Source organism: Pinus tabuliformis, chromosome 9, assembly GCF_031772625.1.
Source record: "Pinus tabuliformis cultivar Carrire ecotype Pingquan chromosome 9, CPIR1, whole genome shotgun sequence".
Lineage (NCBI taxonomy): Eukaryota > Viridiplantae > Streptophyta > Pinopsida > Pinales > Pinaceae > Pinus > Pinus tabuliformis.
The window spans coordinates 793,378,927-793,398,896 of NC_142307.1; the positions used below are offsets into that span (position 1 = coordinate 793,378,927).

At 41.1% G+C, this 19,970-nt stretch overlaps 1 protein-coding gene across 1 annotated transcript in view; it reads left to right on the plus strand.

Annotated features, from left to right (window-relative positions):
* The first annotated feature begins 744 nt into the window (after positions 1-744).
* Positions 745-19,970, plus strand: part of LOC149151125 (putative zinc metalloprotease EGY2, chloroplastic) — a 425,794-nt gene continuing 406,568 nt past the window's right edge. Inside the window, exons 1-2 of the mRNA XM_089440529.1 lie at positions 745-972; positions 1,040-1,139. Of these exons, the coding sequence (XP_089296655.1) occupies positions 851-972; positions 1,040-1,139 (222 nt within the window). The 5' untranslated portion in view covers positions 745-850. The remainder of the gene's footprint in view (positions 973-1,039; positions 1,140-19,970) is intronic.

A 19,970-nucleotide genomic window follows, 5' to 3' on the forward strand; every position in this document is an offset into this window, starting at 1 on the left:
TGTCCTTCCTTCATCAAAATTGAAATTTTGGTTATGTCGACCAAAATAAAAATATAAAAAAATGTAAAAATAAAAAAACTAAATAACTATACAAAACATTTATAGAGCCGAGAGACTCATACGCTAACAGCTAGCAGACTTGGGATAATCTATTTAGCGAGGGGTGTCAGCAGACTTGGGATAATCTATTTAGCAAGGGGTTTGTCCAGAAGCTGGAAGCATTTATTTTGAAGCTTCATAGAAAAAGCGCTGAATACATCAAGCAGATGAAGAAGCAATCTGTGCCATATGCTATCTTTAGTCTCGTGGACATTATCTGTCCCATATGCTATCTTTAGTCTAATAGACGTTAAAATACTTTCTTCCTTTTTTGCTTTCTATTAACTCATACAAAAATTTGAAAGTAAAAAAATTAGATCCCTCTAAATTAAATCCATATTTAAAATAAGTCTATACTAATCTATAATAATATTAGTAATTTTTTATTATTAATTCTTACATCAAACTTCTTTAATCTTTTAAGTATCCAATAATATTAACAAGAAGTTTTTAAATCAAACTTCTTTAATCCTTTTAAGTATTCAATAATATTAACCAGAAGTTTTTAAATCAAATTTTTATCCATGGATAGACGTATCGTGTGGCATCTCGGAAATATTTTTTCCTCTTTGATTTTTGCCATTTTTAAACATATTTAATAAGATCGCCATTTTTAAACCTATTTAATAACATCGACTCACCGCAAGCATCCAACATCCTAACCCAGTTTGAACAAAATTAAAAAGATGAAGTGTCAATTGGGAACAAGTGATCAAAGCGGCACCGGACTTCATAGATAGAATGGACGTGGATGAGATTAAATTTGCAAAGCTGTTGTAGCAGGATGGCAATGACGGCGAATCTCAATCTCTATCTGGTGGCGCCTTTTCCGAATTATGACCAGAAATCTCCCTGGAACAACACCAATGACAGGTGAACGACGAATCCTCTGTCTGTTAGTTTTCATGGATGCAGAAGCTGAGCATTCAAAGGTATGCAGGTTGAGGTTGAGGTTGAGATTGAAGTTACCATGTTGCACGTCCCACTTGAGGAAGCCACGCTTTCAATGCAGAGCATCCATCAACGACAGCGACAAGAAGGTACCTGAGCCTAATGAAGGCTTATCTTCATTTCCCCTCTTTATATTTTGTATTCCTTTTAATCAGTTTAGCTATCCAAACTGCATATTTATCATGTGGGAATATCTGGAAAGCGCATTTGTATTGTGGAGAATTTGATAGGAAATCATCCATTTATGAGCAACGTCGTTGAGAGTTAAATCCACTGATATCCTTCTTGTGTTGTTCCATATTCATCTATTAATCTACTTAAAATTTGCTTGCATCCTGTGACTTCATGTCTGGGTCAGCTTGCTGCCCTGTTTCGTGATAAGATGTTTTTCACCGTAAACATCAGAAATTGTGCATTTTTGAATTTGACACGCTAAGCTCAGTGTTCAAATGTAGCTCCATGCTTATAGTTATTAGGCACCTATGTTCTTGATGTGCCTTGGGAGGTTCACCTCAGCTACTTACGAAGCATTGGTCCTTGTACCAGGTATTCTTCTAATCGCTGGATTTAAAAATTCATTGCAAGCCTCACACTGCAATTCTTCACAATAAAATTATGTTGCGGAAAATAAACTGGAACTGCGAAAAATAGATGCACACACAATTAAAATGACACCAATGTTTTTGGATTAACGGCCCTTGGAAAACCCCGAAGGGAAACCGGTGCAGTAGATGAAGGTTTAATTTTATTATGCAGGAGAAAAATCCAAGTACATAAATTTGGATGCCAATCTGACTATCCTCCGACAAAAATCTTGCCAAAAATATTTAGGAGAAAATTTCTCCCTCTGCCAAAATAATTCGGCCTTCTCTGGGCTTGCTCACACTGCCTGACTATCTGCTCGCACCACTGGCATGGGCAAGCCGTACGACCTCTAGAACTGCTTCCAACTAGGCCCGTCTAGCCTCACTATGTCACTAGAAATGAGTCGTTCTACTTTCCAGGTGCTCTCCTAGCCTCCCGCAACTAAAATGATCTACTTCCGACACTTGCGTTGGAGTTTCTGGCTCACTCGCTCAACCTGGACAACTTTCTTGCAGAGTATTTTGGCCTTCTCTTTTGCTGGCTCTCTGGAACTGGAAATCACTAGGAAATTCCTCTACTATTACTCCCTCTCACTATTGCTCTAGCTCGAACTCTTCTTCTTGCTGAATCACTGCACTGGATAGCTCGATCTGCCCAAGGAACTTGCTCTCCCTCTTAGTCGATGTGTCTGTCTCCATCCCCATCGTCTTGCTCTTATAATCTCTCGTTGGATCACCAATGACCATGGTTAGATCCTCATCAATGACTAACGTCATCTCAAATTTGATCCATGTGAGTTTCTAGAGCTTTCTCACCTTTTCTTAATTAATTACTATTAATTAACCAGTTTTCCTAAGTTAGACTTAAGAAAAATTAAATGATAGTTAATTAATTTAATTAAGGTGTTTCGCAAGCTTGTCTGTTAAATTTTAGGTATGTTCTATGCTTAGAGCAATTTATTTCAATTTTCATAGTTAGCTCAATATCTTTTCTAGATTAGCAATCACATCAGCGTAATAGTAAATTGCAGATAGAACATAAACATAAATCGTAGAAGACAAGCCAAGACAAGAGGACACAAGATGTGGCGCTAGCCAGGGACAAACCCCAATGTGGGGAAACCCTTGATCAATTCTTCTTATATGTTCTTCAAAAGTTCAACAGAGAGAGTTCGAGGGATAGTACATATACAACATAAGTCAACACTTTGACTTATCTAAATAAGAGCAGAGATCATTTCTAAGAAGATGATACATGAGGTAGCTGGACTCAGTTGAAGACATGTTGCTTCAACTGATTCTCCAAGGTGACTCCATCACCATGTTGAGCCTATCACTGTGCTGCACCACGCTGCACCATCATACCATGTCCAGCATCACTAAGCTACACCATGCTGGACCATCACTATGTTCAGCGTCACTGAGCTACACCATGCTGCACCATCACTGAGCTACACCATGCTGCACCATTACTATGTCCAGCATCACTAAGCTACACCATGCTGCACCATACATCCTGTACCCATCGCTGCTATTGTGTGCACTCTGCATCTCGTACCCATCGCTGCTATTGTGTGCACTATGCATCCTGCTGTCATATACTATGTTGTCTATAATGTTACAACCATAGTTTTAAAAACCGGCCACAAAAACCGGTAACCGGTCTAACCGGCCGGTTGGATGCCTGGCCGGTCCGAACCGGCCTATAAAACCCGGTTAGCCACCTCATTTGCCCAAAAAACTGCCCTAACCGGTCAAAACCGGCCGGTTTAGGGCGGAACCGGTCGGTTTGTAGCAAACCGGCCGGTTCCGTCCTAAACCGGCCGGTTTATGGACAGCCCGCCGGTTTATGGTCTCCTGTGGATGCGAGTTTCTTTTTGTCTTTGGCTCTGAGATTTGGTTAGGGCTTAGCTGAAGTTAATCCACAAAGTCTCCTCAGCCTCACTTCAAAAGAACGTTAACCTTACCATAAAACAAGATTGCTCACTGTAATAATTTTTGGACGTTACCTCAATTCATCTATCTTGTGAAGACCTGTGACGTATTCAAAACTAAACTGTGACTGTAGTTAGGGTTTCCAATAACCATACATCTCAACAAACCTTGATCTCGTCTATCTTCTTGGAGATTGTATTTTGCATTGGGCTATTTTCTTTTAAAATGGTTGACAAGGGTATCGCAGGTGGCTTGAAGAAGCACATATTACAGTCTATTCCCTTGTCATACCTTCGAAAATTTTGCTTGTTGAAAGACAATTTTTGTGACATGTGTTTGGCGTCTTGAGGAAATGTCTTGAGCTCGGATTTCTTGCAGTGATAGTGTCAGTTGAAGATTTTTAATGTAAATCAGAAGGGGATTCGTTGACTCTGTTTTATTGTTTTTGTGACATATCTATGAGTCTTTTGATTGCTAGATTCTCTGAAGCTTAATTGTTGTGGCATTGGTCTTGAATAATCCTGAGAACGACTCGCAGTCATTGATAAGGCAATATATAAGTCAATTCAAAGCCTAACAAACCTAGAAGCAACAATGTTGAGCACTATCTAGAGGTTAAGGTTCATCAATACTTGGCATCGTTGAAAAGCTCACTTATGTGTGGTATAGTTAACCTTTTCTCAGATCTACACAAAACCTGAAGCAATTATCTACACTCTTGTGATAATTCATGAACTAACATCAAGTTGATCATTGAGTCTTTTGTGTAGCAAGGTGTAAAACACTTATGGCACAATACTGCCATATTCTCATATGTTACAGTGCTAGCATCATTTGAAGCTTTTCACTTCGGTCGATGATATGTATTGCACTCGGTGCCATTTTGATATATTCACCTTTGCATGGTATATAAATGAGCAAACTTTGCATATTTTGTCTCTATTGGCTTGGAATCATGGTTTTACATCTTAAAAATAGTTTTGTTTCATTAAAAATTAATTATTTAATGTATTTTTTAAAAACCGGTTCGTTTAGACCAAACCAGTCCCGGTTAGACCGGTTCCGGTCGGTAAACCGGTTCATTAGGTGGACCGGTCCGGTCACCGGTTCCGGTTTTAAAAACACTGGTTACAACATTCATCATAAGACCAAGGTGGCTAGCTATAGTGCTATGGCCTGCGGCCTAGCACATAGCAATGCTAATGTCTTCTCCTCTATGACAACGTTAGAGTGACAACAATAGGCTTCCGTTAAGACAACGATTGGATCTATCATTCATGACTGTGTTTCAATCAAAACAGCAGTTAGAGCATCCTTATTTAGAACAACGTTAAGGATAGCTGAAGGTGTGGCTTCTTTATCTCAGCGTTTAAGTGTGAGAGCATTCCTTCCATGACAGCGAGGGTATACCTTTCATGACTGCGTGTAGGATGAGGGTTTTTCCTTCCATGACAGCGAGGGCATTCCATGTGTAGAACACTCTTCTAAGACAATGTTTAGGTGGCATCTCCATTAGGCAGCGTAGCAACTAAGTTTAGGGCATCTCCTCTCCCTTAGTCCTGCGGCTAGGGTTCTTGCCTTCATTTCCATGGCTGCGTATTTAGGGCATCTCCATAACTGTGGTTAGGGTCACCTTTGGGATAGCATATTAGACATGGGTTGTCTTCCTTGACAGCGTAGAGGATTAGGGCATATATTATTCACAACATGACTGCGTCCTAGATCTAGGTCATGCGTAGGGCTATCATGAGATAGGGCATCATCTTCTAGGATTGCGTTTCCACTTAGGGATTCTTCTCTCCACTAAAACCCAAAACGAGTGGAGAAGAAGAGATCTCAAGTGAGTTGTGTCTTTGCAAGGCACTTGTATTTATACTAAAACGTGGAGCACAAGTGGGGGCAGTTTGGTTGCTGGCCGACCTTGACGAATTGTCCCATAACACAAATAAATTCATAACTCCATGAATACTTATCAGGATCAGATGATCTTTAGATCAATCCTACACCTCTCGATGAGAGGAATCCAAGAAAAATATCAGTTGCCATAAATTTGATGACCCACATGGAGTTTGGCCCTAGTTTCCAATTTTAACACTCCCTCTCAACTAGGGAGAACTCCATCCGCTGATCCATCTGCCAGACTGTACTATCTTTGCCTCCACTGCTTTGCACTGCTCTGCTCTGCTCTACTGAACCATGAAGAAGAAGAATTGATCGAGAATGGCTCATACCATTCTTTACTGACCCGAAGTCAGTCCCATATGAAGAGAGTGTGTCATACCATTCTTACTGATCCTAGATCACTTCCAAAAGGGAGTGAGTTATATCACTCTTACTGACTCGAAGTCAGTTTCATTGATCACAGATCAATATCACAAGAGAGTGTCTCAAACCACTCATACTGACCCGAAGTCAGTTTCATTGATCCTAGATCAATATCAAAAGAGAGTGTCTCAAACCACTCATACTGACCCAAAGTCAGTTTCATTGATCCCAGATCAATATCATCCTAGCATAGGGGGTACAGTAGATACACGATGCGTCCGTCGGTACTACTATGGTTCCTATCCTCATTTCCCTACTCATTGGCCAGATGAGAGGTACTTCCCATGAGTCTCGGACTGCATGGGTAGGATGTCTCAGCAGGAGAAGGATGAACCACTCATCCTGCCTACATGTCGCAAGGGGTTTCCTAGGGGAAGGCTGAACCACTCACCATGTACACAACAAATCACTAGGGGAAGGCTAAACCACTCACCCTATGATTGTGTCTCGGCAAGAGAGGGATGAACCACTCATCCTTCCTACATAGCAAACCACTAGGGGAAGGTTGGACCATTCACCCTATGGTTGCTCATCGCTCCACGGTGTACCCCTAAGCCCCCCGGAGCTCCCAGAGCTCAATGTCCATATCATATAGGACCCTTAGGAGAGAGTCTCTCCACGATTCCTAGTCGTTCTCGGAAAGTCACAAATTTGACCTTTCCTAGGGGCTTCGACAAAATGTCAGTGACCTGCACATCAGTGCCAATGCGATGGAGCCTTCTTGCTCATCGATGTACCATATCCCAGATAAAGTGGTACCTAATGTCTATATGCTGGAGCGATCATAGAATACGGGATTCCTCAATAATCGAATCCCCCTGTGGTTGACATAGAAGATCATGGTGGTAAACAACTCACTGAAGAGCTTCCTCAACCAGGCAGCTTCACAAGAGGTCATACTCGTAGTTATGTATTCAGTCTCAGCAGTGCTCAAAGAAACCGTCTTCTGCTTCCTGCTCATCCAGGATATCATAGTAGAACCCAAAGAGAACCAGCACTCAGAAGTGCTCTTGCGATCCTCCACATTGCCTGCCCAGTCAACATTCGAATAATCATGTAGCTTTACATTTCCGGTAGTGTATCTCAATCCATGAGAGATTGTGACTCGAAGATATCTCAGAAGATTCTTGGCACCAATCTAGTGAGGCTCAACCATATATGAGCTCAACATGCTAACTGCAAAACATATATCCAGATGGGAGTTCACCAAGAACATCAATGCTAGAATGAGTTTATGAAACTCAGAGGCATTTCCCAAATCAGGTCCGACATCCCTACCACATAACTTCTGAGAGTTTACATCAAGGTAGTCATGGACTTGTAGTTCACCATTCCAAATTCGGAATCCATCTCCCTCTTACTTTTGCAAATGAGAGGTTCTGCACCTGTCAGAAAGAGGTCGTCCTCAGAAGGTGCTAGTATGAGAGGTTTATCATCCACAACCTTCAAGTAAAGGTTTGGATCGGCTTCACTCCTAGTGAATCTTAGCTTCATCAAACAACTATCAATCCTCTCATATCAAGCCCGGGGTGTTTTGCTTCAAGCCATAGAGAGATTTCTTTCACCTGCATACATGAGATTCCCGATCATGAATCTCAAACCCCTTGGGTTGTTCCAAACTTGTGGAATTGCTACATGAGGGGAATGGTACCCTTGTAAGATTTTCCTTTGGTACATCTCAGACATGTACCTTCATGCTCTTCTTGAATTCAAGCATCCCAGTCACCATCTGACTCACATCGTGTAGGGCCCCATAATAAGCATACCTTCGGTGCTATAGGAGAGATGTGTCAACTAACATGGTCCCCAATGGACTTCCTGCAACTTGATACAAATTGCCAACCTTGAATAAAAGCATCTTTGAAAATTCCAAAACACGTACCTTTCCATCGATGAATGTCACCTTGAAACTTTTGACTTCCATTGCCGAAATGGACACCAGGTTCTTCTTGCGATCAGGTACATAAAGAGATTCTTGTAAATGAATCGAGTTACCCTCATTCAATTGAGGGGTAACATTCCCTACACCCTTTCTGGGATAGGTGGCATTGACTCCAAGTATAATCCCACGATTGTTTCCATCTCTACCAAATTTGAGAGAGCACCCTTCTATTCGATGAAGTGCCTTGAAGCACTATAGATTCCCAAAGAGTCTGGAGGAGAGGGCCAATATAACAACATTTGATTCTTCATACCTGGGGTTCCTTGCTTTCTTTGAAGAGTCGGCCATTTCCTTGATGTCCTGCATTACCTGTCATTCCTCTGATCATTGAAGATGTCCCTGGAGTGATTGTTATCATCATCGAGTGATGTGTCCTTACCATTCGGACACTCCTTCGCATAATGGCCGAAGTTACTGCAAGCAAGGCATTTGCCCTTCCTTCCAACCTTAGATCCAGACTTCTCATTGATGTGATCTTTAGGTAGGCCATCAGAAGCTTTTGCTGCGCCACTCGGATATTATTCTTTGCTTTGACTTCACCCTTGGTGAATTTGAAGAGGGATGAAGAACCCATTGAGCCTTTTTGTCCTTTCCAACTGTCTTCGGTGATTGCTCTTTCGCTCTTGCTTGGGCTTTATCTTCACCTCAACTCTGATACTAGTTAAATTTTAGGTATGTTCTATGCTTGGAGCAATTTATTTCAATTTTCATAGTTAGCTCAATATCTTTTCCAGATTAGCAATCACATCAACATAATAGTAAATTGCAGATAGAATATAAACATAAATCACAGAAGACAAGCGAAGACAAGAGGACACAAGATGTGGTGCTAGCCAGGGACAAACCCCAATGTGGGAAACCCTTGATCAATTCTTCTTATATGTTCTTCAATAGTTCAACAGAGAGAGAGAGATAGTACATATACAACAGAAGTCAACACTTTGACTTATCTAAATAAGAGCAGAGATCATCTCTAAGAAGATGATACATGAGGTAGCTGGACTCAGTTGAAGACATGCTGCTTCAACTGATTCTCCAAGGTGACTCCATCACCATGTTGAGCCTATCACTGTGCTGCACCATGCTGCACCATCATACCATGTCCAGCATCACTAAGCTACACCATGCTGCACCATCACTATGTTCAGCATCACTGAGCTACACCATGCTGCACCATCACTATGTCCAGCATCACTGAGCTACACCATGCTGCACCATCACTATGTCCAGCATCACTGAGCTACACCATGTTGCACCATCACTATGTCCAGCATCATTGAGCTACACCATGCTGCACCATACATCCTGTACCCATCGCTGCTACTGTGTGCACTATGCATCTTGTACCCATTGCTGCTACCAGTGTGGAAAAAGTCCCGAAAAAATCGGGATTTATTCCTAAAAACGCGATTTTTTCAGCGAAAGGATTAAATCGGCCGATTTTTTGGCGATTTTTTCAAAAACGAAAAAATCGCGATTTTTTCGAAATACTCCCGATTAAATCGCGAGTCGATCGAAAAAATCGGCGTGAAATTTTTTTGGCTGATAAAAAGCCGCAAAGGGTTATTAACTCGGTTTAGTTTTTGCCATTTGGTTTATGAGTTTTTCACTGCTCGCTGTGGCTGCTGTGGAGAACGAGAACAAGGGTTTGCATCGTGCAAGCGTGGAGAGGAGCCGGATTGATAGCATTGCTGCATTTGCCAAGGTCCACCGTTGAACAATCTGCCGTTGAATAACTGTTCCAACTTCCAGTTCAACATTGCCGGTAGCATACGCCGTAGATCCAATGTTAAATAATATAAATAAATCCTTTCCTGTTTAATATTTATTGATTTTAATTTCTCAATTTTGTGGGTTTGAAACTTTGAAAATTTTCGTTGGAAACTTAAGTATTTCTGAAAGAGCCTGTGGTCTCACGGTTCACCAAAAAATTTACCTCAGGTCTGCAAAATGAAACCCGATGAGAAATAAGTTAATAACTAATAAATTAATAATTAATTCCTTGGGATTCTGGTTAGAATCGTTAGATGACTAGCTGTTTGAAGCTACAGTGAGTAGGCAATTACATTAATGCATGTTATAATTATTAATTACTAATTAGTTGATGCTCGTCATGAGTAACATGTTACTCTTAGTCTTAATTTGTTGACATCATAATTAACTTATTAAGTATCAAATGATTAGCTAATTCACACCATACATAAGTAGTCAATTACAAAAATTTACTTTCTAAGTTTCTACATACCTAGGTTGGCTCATAATAGTAGTGTTTGTCTGTTTAATAATTAATTAGACAGAACTGATCATGGCAGTTAAATAACCAGTTTTGAACCCACAACTAATTGAAAAAGAACTAGAAGCCTGAAATGGAAGTATTTAAAAAAAAAATTAAAACACAGTTGGATTATTGTCAATGGGTTCATAGTTCAGTGGTGAAGATAGTGGCATGTCAAAGTTAATAACCTCAAAAAAAATTGCAAAAAAAACATTACACTTAAAACCCTTGAAAGAAAATTCAATTAGGAGCAGAGGGTAGCCTTAGAAGGCTTGTGGCTTCGTAGAGAGACTAGGAAAGGTCTGCAGCCCTCAAAAATTCCCAAAAAAAATTGATAACTTAGGCCACAAAGGAGGAGGAGGGCTTGCCCTTTAAAAAATTAATTTGTTTCTCTTCTTATGAGGCCATATCCACCTGTAAAAACTTGTTTAAGAGATCTACGCCCTACCCTTCAAATCTGCAAGCAAACAGTGAAGTAAAATCCCAAATATATATTCACAAAATAAATAAAAAATATATACACAAGGGCTGAAAATTGAAATCACAGTGACAGTACCACTTTCATGCATTCTTTCCATTCAAAGAAAATGCGAAAACAGTGAAGTAAAATCCCAAATATATATTCACAAAATAAATAAAAAATATATACACAAGGGCTGAAAATTGAAATCACAGTGACAGTACCACTTTCTTTGCATTCTTTTCATTGCTACTATTTTAATTTTTGATGGATCATTGCTAATTGAATTTTAGATGACTGATTAGTGATTACTTGATGACTTTTAGATGACTCATGATGTACATTTATTATATTTTTTGTTGATATTTTGACTCTTGAGAGTTGAGACTCAGACAGGACTCAAAATTCAGGAGTTGATTCACTATTTTGATATGTGATGTAGCACTAGACTTCATATACATATTATATATTAACTTTCTTTACATGTTTATGTGGAAATGCATTTATTTGATGTTGTGGATACTCTAGATGTTAAAAAAAAATAAAAAAAAATGAATAATTTTGTGTTTTTTAAATTTTGCCGACTTTTTCGAAAAACTCCCGACTTTGCCGAGTTTTTCAACTTTTGGACCCTTGCCGAATTAATCCCGACTTCGACTTTTTCCACATTGGCTGCTACTGTGTGCACTATGCTGCACTATACATCCTGCTGTCATATACTATGCTGTCTATAATGTTACAACATTCATCATAAGACCAAGGTGGCTAGCTATAGTGCTATGGCCTGCGGCCTAGCACATAGCAATGCCAATGTCTTCTCCTCTATGACAACGTTAGAGTGACAGCAATAGGCTTCCGTTAAGACAACGATTGGATCTATCATTAATGACTGTGTTTCAATCAAAACAATAGTTAGAGCATCCTTATTTAGAACCGCGTTAAGGATAGTTGAAGGTGTGGCTGCTTTATCTCAACGTTTAAGTGTGAGAGCATTCCTTCCATGACAACGAGGGTATACCTTTCATGACTGCGTGTAGGATGAGGGATTTTCCTTCCATGACAGCGAGGGCATTCCATGTGTAGAACACTCTTCTAAGGCAGCGTTTAGGTGGCATCTCCATTAGGCAGTGTAGCAACTAAGTTTAGGGCATCTCCTCTCCCTTAGTCCTTCAGCTAGGGTTCTTACCTTCATTTCCATGGCTGCGTATTTAGGGCATCTCCATAACTGCGGTTAGGGTCACCCTTGGGATAGCGTATTAGACAAGGGTTGTCTTCCTTGACAGCGTAGAGGATTAGGGCATATCTTCTTCACAACATGACTGCGTCCTAGATCTAGGTCATGCGTAGGGCTATCATGAGCTAGGGCATCATCTTCTAGGACTGCGTTTCCACTTAGGGATTCTTCTCTCCACTAAAACCCAAAACGAGTGGAGAAGAAGAGATCTCAAGCGAGTTGTGTCTTTTCAAGGCACTTGTATTTATACTAAACCGTGGAGCACAAGTGGGGGCAGTTTGGTTGCTGGCCGACCTTGACAAATTGTCCCATAACACAAATAAATTCATATCTCCATGAATACTTATCGGAATCGGATGATCTTTAGATCAATCCTACACCTATCGATGAGAGGAATCCAAGAAAAATATCAGCTGCCATAAATAAGATGTCCCACATGGTGTTTGGCCCTATTTTCCAATTTTAACATAGTCTCACAAAGCCTTTTCTGGGTTTTGAAGATCTCATTTTCCTAAGTCTCTTAGACTCAAATCAATACTAGAACACTTGTCTGATGCTACAAAAACTAACATCGTCTAGTTGGTAGAGGCCAACTACTCTATGTACGATTTGTTCAACAATTAATAGAAGAATTGAGTAGTGCAACAACAACAGGCTAGTTTTTCTCTTGGAAGGGTTTCCACCAGAAACACTTGTGTCGTTTTGTGTGCATGTGTTTCTTGATGTTGTTCATGGTGTTAATGTGTTGATTCTATGTTAATTTTACATGCTATATTTGTGATTAGATGATGAGTTTGTTGGTTTTTGTAGCATTTGATGTGTTCTAGCGATGAAATTTGGTGGAGAGGCTAGAATACATGAGATGTCCAAAACCCAAAAATCATTTCTGGAAATTCCATCTAGAAATGACTTAATTGTTGAAGTTTCTAAGTTTACTTAGTTTAGAAACCCTCCATGCACCTTTTTTGATTTATTCCTACCTACTTGTTATTTTTTCTTTAACAAGTTATTTACAAAGTAAATACTGAAAATAAACACCAATGCATGCTCAACATATTACAGATCAGCAACTAAAAGAGACAAGAACAAACACACCACATGACACCATTATTTTTGGACCAATGTCCCCGGAAAAACCCAATGCGGGAAAACCGGTGCAACTATTTGAGGGTTTTCTTATCAAGCAATATCAGAGTACAATCTGGGTGCCGAAATTGGCCTACCCAACAGAGAATTTCCTTAGCAGCTATGCCTCACAGTTTGAGAGAAATCTCCTGGCTGGAACCCCGGAAAATCCTTTTGGCAGCTCCTTAGCACAAAACTGCTCTGCAACCCCAGTGTCTGCCTAATTTGGACTGCGTCAGCCCCTCTCTGTCTCACGCTGGCTCTGCGTCAGCCTTTCTTGGCCTACGTCAGCCCCAGGAGGCCTTGTGTCAGCGTTCTGGGCCTCTGCGTCAGACATGCTGGCCTCTCTGGTGCTCTGCGCAACACTTGGCTGCCTCTACGTGGCCCTGTGTGAGCCCTCTCTGGCTCTGCGTCACTCTCCTTGGTTGCTGTGATGCTCTCCTGGCACAATCTCTGCCTTCTCTGTTTCTCTGTACTCAATGCCCCTCAGCTGCTCTCCCGAACACTGATTCTATCTCTCTTAGCAAACCCCGCTCTAGAGAATAGAATGACTGATCACTCTGGTGTGTTCTCCAAGTGACCTTCAAGCCTCCTCTTATACTTTTCCTGTTGACATATCAACGACTGAGATTAAGTCCCTAATCGATGGCTAGGATTAGATCTGGCTTGATCCATGTCTTTTGGACCATTCTAACACAGTTTTATATTAATTCACATTAATATTTTAATTTCCCTAAGTTCAGACTTAGGGACTCCATTAAAAATATTAATTATTTTAATATCTCCCAAACTGTTTAGGATTTGCCCAAACCCTTTTTGGGTATTGGAGATCTCATGTGCCCCAACCTCTCCACCAAATTTCGTGGCTAGAGCACATCCGATGCTACACCAAATCAACATTAATTAGATTATTAACTGTTTTTTAAATGTTTCCTAAGTTTAAACTTATTAGGGAATATGGTTAATTAATCAAAATTAATTAAGTCAAGGTGAGAATAGTCTAGAAACTCACACGGATCGACTTCAAGATGATCCTAGCCCTTGATTAAGATTTAATTTTGGTTGTTGGAGTCTCAACAGATGATTATAAGAAGAAGTCGCTGGGCACTTGGAGAAGACGCACCAGAGTCACTTGGAGAATTCGATTTTCCAGAGTAGCAGTAGTCAGTTACTGGAGAGTTCAAGCTTCAGTGAGGCAATAGAGATAGTGAGGGGTAGGGATAGTGATCCGGAGAAATTTTTCCAGATCCAGAGACTACAACAAGAAGGTCGAGTTATTCCCAGTGAGGCAGCGCAGTTGCTTTAGAGAAGCAATTCGATTTGCTGGAGAGTAATTCATTCTCAGTTCTAGAGGTCGGACAGAGGGTCCAAAGTACTAGAGAGGCGATTTCCTCAGCAAAGACAGGCAAAACGACTTTATCAAAGGCAGGTTGGAAGCTTGACGTCAAAGGGTCTGCGCAAAGTAGTGCAGAGGCTGATGCAGAGGGTCTAGGTAGCGGAGTTTTTGAAGGAAGTTGTGCCGAGATTGTTTGTGGAAGAAGGGTAATTCCCTTAAAATAATTTTTCCCATATTTTATTGCTGTTTAGATTCCCAGTTGGGCATCCATAGATTGTACTTAGATTTTCACTACTGCATAATAATAAAACCCTCCCAAGTTGGGTTTTTCTGGGGACATTTGACCAAAAATAACTGTCATTTTTATGTGTGTTCTAGTATTTTCTCAGTTCCAATGTTATTTATTTTCCGCAGTTTTATTTGTGAGGGTTGCAGAGTGTTTATTTCGATGTTGTCATAGCAATAAACTGAATAATAAATTTATCAGTTATAAGAAATAATAGCAGTTGTTGCACTAGGATTTTAGTTTTGGATTTTTCACATGGTATCAGAGCGTAAGTGATTAGTTGGGAAGCTCAAAAGCGGAGGAAAGAATTTTGCTGCTCAAAGGGAGCAACAGACCGAAATTCTTAGAGGCAGCGCAATGCTTAGATAGTCAGATCGAATTGGTGGGGCAAAAAATTCGATTTTCAGTTGTAGGGTTGCAGAAAAGTCAAGTTGCCTGAGATTTTGATTCCAACAGTCAGAGGGAGCAACAAAAACTCAAATTTTAGCTGAGTAGATTCCTTGGTTGGACGCAGAGGGCTTCGCAGCAACAGAACCAACGTCGGGTGGAAGAGAAAAGCACACACAATAAATTTTCTCTCAGGTGATCTCGAGTTTTAGAGATCTAATTTTTCCAGTTGCAGATTGGCAGTAGCAATGAGTAGATATTCTCACTCCAGAAAGGAGTGCGAGTAGCAGATCCAACAGCCAAGCATCAGGAAAGAGGGAGATTTTTGGGTTTATTTTCTCCAGATATTTGAGTTTCGTAGCTTTGCAAAGATGGTCGTATGAGATTGCCAGAGAAGGTCGTACGAGTTTGTCAGATTGCAGATCTGGATCAACTTCTAGTTGCCGGAGACAGGTGATGGAGGAGGTGCGAGTTGTCTAGTGCTAGCTGCAAAGTGAAGAAGGGTCCCAGCCAGGGACAAGGCTTGAAAGGAGATAGTGGGGCACCACATCCAGGTGGAGGAGTATGAGACTCCAATGTGCCAGATGGGCAGGGTCCAACATAATTGCAACAAGGAGATCATCAGATCAGTTCCGGATTGTTGCAGCGGGACCATCACCTTTGCTACAGGAGCCCACAGTATCATAGTAGTAGGTTTAGTGTCAACAGATGCAATCTGTCATTAGACAGTTGCAAGGCTAGTTGTAGTCAGTACCTGGGAGACAATTTCAGAACTAGTTGTAGTGACACAGGCAGTGTGAATTGGCCAGTTGCAGTATGCAGATGCAGTTCCAGCCAGAAAATTCCTCGCGAAGTGCTATGCAGTCCAGTTTCCAGTACAAGATGACAGTGCAAGTTGCCAGAAGGGAGCAAAGAGATTTCCCATAGGGAGTGTTACCGACCACTTTGTGGGTGATATCCCCAGGAATTTTTTTTCTCCATGATGAGCCTTAGCCAGGAGTGAGTAGCCCCTTGATGCCTCCTACTAGCTCGTCGTGCCTTTTCTTTGCCACCTGAGTCAACCATGTGGTTCCTCACCCACCTATATTGATCGTATGTTTGAAGGTGGACCTCCCGAATCTAAAGGTATGTCTTGTCATTTGATAATTGAGTATTGAGTTTACTTAACATGGATACTTCTGGGTATGGATTGATGGGGGGATTTGGCGGAAAGAGTGGGCGTAGTTTGTACTCTTGTCTCCTTGATCTCCTTTGGTTGTTACCCTTGGATCTTAGTCCCATGGGATCTGCTTTATTGACCATTTGGTTCTAGTGTGGTACCACTTGGGAAGCCCTAACTTTGGGTGCGTGGTCCTGCTCCTTTACCCACACATACTACTCCCTTTCCATTCACTATATCCCCATTCATCATTTCTCCCACCTGGGTCCACATAGGGTTAGCTTCCCTATCCCCTACCCCCACCTTGAGTCAGGCCTAGAATGATGCCCTAGAAGTTGAGTCAACTAAAAAAAGAAAGAAAAAGCATAATGGGCCACATTTAACAGGAAATTGTACCGCAAAATGCAAAAGATGGCCGGGACAAAACTAATTAGCACGTGGGAAAAGCCAACACATGAGCTCTACCCCATCCATGGCCATCACCCTCATTGCATAGGCCCTAGATAAGCCTCCTTTATCACTCAAGAACCTATGATTGTCCCAACCCCTGGAGGGCAATGAACCACCCTACCTTAAAGGGGGTAACCACTACTATATTATACACATCATGCTCTTGTCCTTTGAGCCCTGAACAATTAATCAAAGAAAATTCATAAAAGGAAAAAGGCATATGAAGAAGGGTGGAAAAAGCAAGGTTGGGGCACCTCATGTACCATGACTGCTTCCTCCTATACATTACGTACCAGGTGTGGGCTTCCCCTTATCTAACTACCCCTATGCCCCATTATGTGGCTCAAGGTTGCCCCTCTCGTTCCCCATTCCGTCTCACCTATTTGTCACTTGCCACCCCCATTAGAAGGATGTACCTTGGACATACTATCCCCTCTAAGGGCTGAAACCACCTAATAAGGTACTTGGCTAACCCCCTTTGGAGTTTGGAGACACTAGCACATGCCAAAGCCCACTACGAAAGGGCATGCCATTATGAAGTGCCCACTTTGTTATCCATGGTTTGTAAGCTCTTTTACTTGATTATTTTAATGACTGATTGTATTGGAAGCCTAGGGGATGCATTGGATCTTATGCAGGATTGCAGGTGGTTTCCATTTGGGTTTGGCTTCCCTATATGGGATCTTGACCTCCATAAGTCCACATTGGCACATGTAAGGTGTGCATAGAGAGCCATGGGCCGCTATAGTAGCAGACAATACTCCTAAGATCTATGTTGCACAGAACTTCTAGGAACCAAACGTTTCGGGACGTACCCGTACCCGAAACTCCGGAACTCTACTTTTATGTAATCATCAATGAGAGTTAATATAGACTTGGTTTTCCTTCAATTGTCATATATGGGTCTTATTCCATTTTTTCTTGCAAGATAATGTGTTATTCACTTATCTATAAATTTATTTTTAAATATATAAACATATATGGCGTTTCAACCAACGTTTCAGTCGACGTTTTCATTTTTGGGAGGTGACATTTCTAAATGTACCTGTTTTGGAAACTCCGAAATGTTTCTGCGTTTCGTGCAACTTAGCCTCAGATCTTCATGGACCATTGCAGAGGATCTATAGGGATATCCGATTCATATGGAGACCCATGGGGTCATTGATGTGCCCTCAGACCCACTGAGAGCACCACATGTCTACTACTTGGAGAACAAGAGGCCACCCCCATGTCCATCATGTTCTGAGGAATTTATTCCTCAATATGGCACTTCAGGATGTTATTGAGCCTTTGGAGGGCCCTACAACATGCATACATTATTATTTGGCTCCTTACAAGGCTCATTTTTACATCATGAGCTAGTATGGTGGTTTTGTCACCATAAGGAGTTATTATTTGCACGTTATTTTATCGTTAGGGGCCCATAGGCTGATTCGAATTCCTTAGGAGGCTATATATTGATGATAGATACATTCATTTGGATCATCACTTGACTTGAGATCTCTCTAGTCTTAGAGAATTTTCGCACTTTTTCCTTGGAGGATATTTTTGGAGATGGATGAATTTTGATGTATGGATATGGGCTATTTCTTTTATCTTAGAGCTTTGTTATGCAAACAAATTGCTGGTTGGATATACTCTATAACGTTGTAAGTGCTTTTCATTGTTTTTATACTTGTTGCTGCATACTACTAAAATTAGGGCTAGTTGCTGCATTATTGTAATGTGGAATTGAACAATGTTTTAGTTATTAAATGTATGGGCCAATGTTATATGAATGAAATGTCCTAGAGATTACTTATCTCGAGAAGCTTGCATCATTTGCTTTAAAGTATATGCTTGAAAGTCACTTTTCTTTTCTTACTATCTACATTGGTTGAAGTTGACTTTCTGGGCGTCCTTGATCAAGAACCCAAGTTATTACTCATTATCATCTTTGACTCCATATCCCCAAGTGAATTAGACACTGGTCCCTTAAAGGGGTCATCATTTTAACCTTCCTTTTACTATTTTCCCCTTTCCCCTGAAGTCTAGCCCCATTAGGTCACCGGGGCATCAATTTCCCAACAATTGGCCCAAGGAAAATTTTCGATATCCAGGCTACTGCGCTGGTGGGTCCCCTCCCTCTCCTCCAAATTTGAGGCCATTTTGATGGTGGAATCTCCGAGAATCCCAAGGCCTAGCTCTATGACCGAATTTTGCCTAAGCATCCCCAAGGCTAGACACTAATAAGATCAGTTCAACCTTTTGAAGTAAATATTCTTGTTTGGTCCTTTTTCCTCACCTTGTCCAGGATAGGAGCATCATTGGCTACTATATTCCATCCCCGAACCTGGGTTGGGTCCACTTGGCCCCGTGTGTTCCCACTTCTCAACAAGGACTATTTGTCAAAGACCATTTGGGAATCCAAGTTTCCAAGGATTATATGGATTGAGAAGCGCCTTTATAAGCCTATCCTTTTTCTGTTAACCCTCCAATCCTCACCTCTTACCCCTGGTGGACCAAGTCCCTTGCTTAAAGAGCAAGCAAGTTCCATTCCTCACTCCACCCTTGGGAAAGGGTTTTTAGGGTAATTTCTCATCTATCCATTGACATCTACTTTACAAAGTGATCCATACACTACCGAGACTCCTCCCATTGGTGAAAGTCCATAAAGAGCAGGGAGACTTAGCTGTGGTGACAGTGGGCTAAGCCTCCACCGTTGCCCTTGACCTAGCAGTTGCCCTCTTAAGAACCCCTTTTAGGTCCCCTACTGGTTTGCCTCCCTAGTGAATGATTGAGGAATTGATTCCTTCACGACATTCTTATTATTCCTCTGGCAACTCCACTCATTGTCCAAACCCCTAGTTTGCTTGAAGGTGACAACATTCCTCCTTTAACTAGGGCTGTTGCAAGAAGGAACCGTGAACCATCACCTGTTGGCACCACTCTCCTTCCTAAATTCAAAAAAGTTAGTGACTCAACTCCGAAAATGATGGATGCTGCTAGCACTAGCAATAACAAGATGGCCAAAAGTCAAAGACATTTGGTTAGTGTATTTTCTCCTTTGAAACTCGGTAATGATCCCAAGCCCTTACCTGAAAAATATGACCGATGGTTACCCAGGTTCAAGGGAGATGCCACTATAAGTGCCCGTGATTTTGTTGAAGAGTTTTATTGGAAATTGTCCCCTAGGTTGATCTTTGATGAAGATAGGGTCATGATGCTGTTTGCCTTATCACTTGAAGGACAAGCTAGAGAATGGTACCTTAGTCTCCCTCTTGGCTGTATCTCTGATTCCGATGAATTTGAAGACCTATTCATGAAAAGGTGGTCTTGCAATGCCCAAGGAACCTTCAACATCGAGAAATTTTATTAGATATCTAAGGGAAGGGAAAGCCTTCAAGAATTCATTCAAAAGTTTGATAGGGTTGTACGGGATA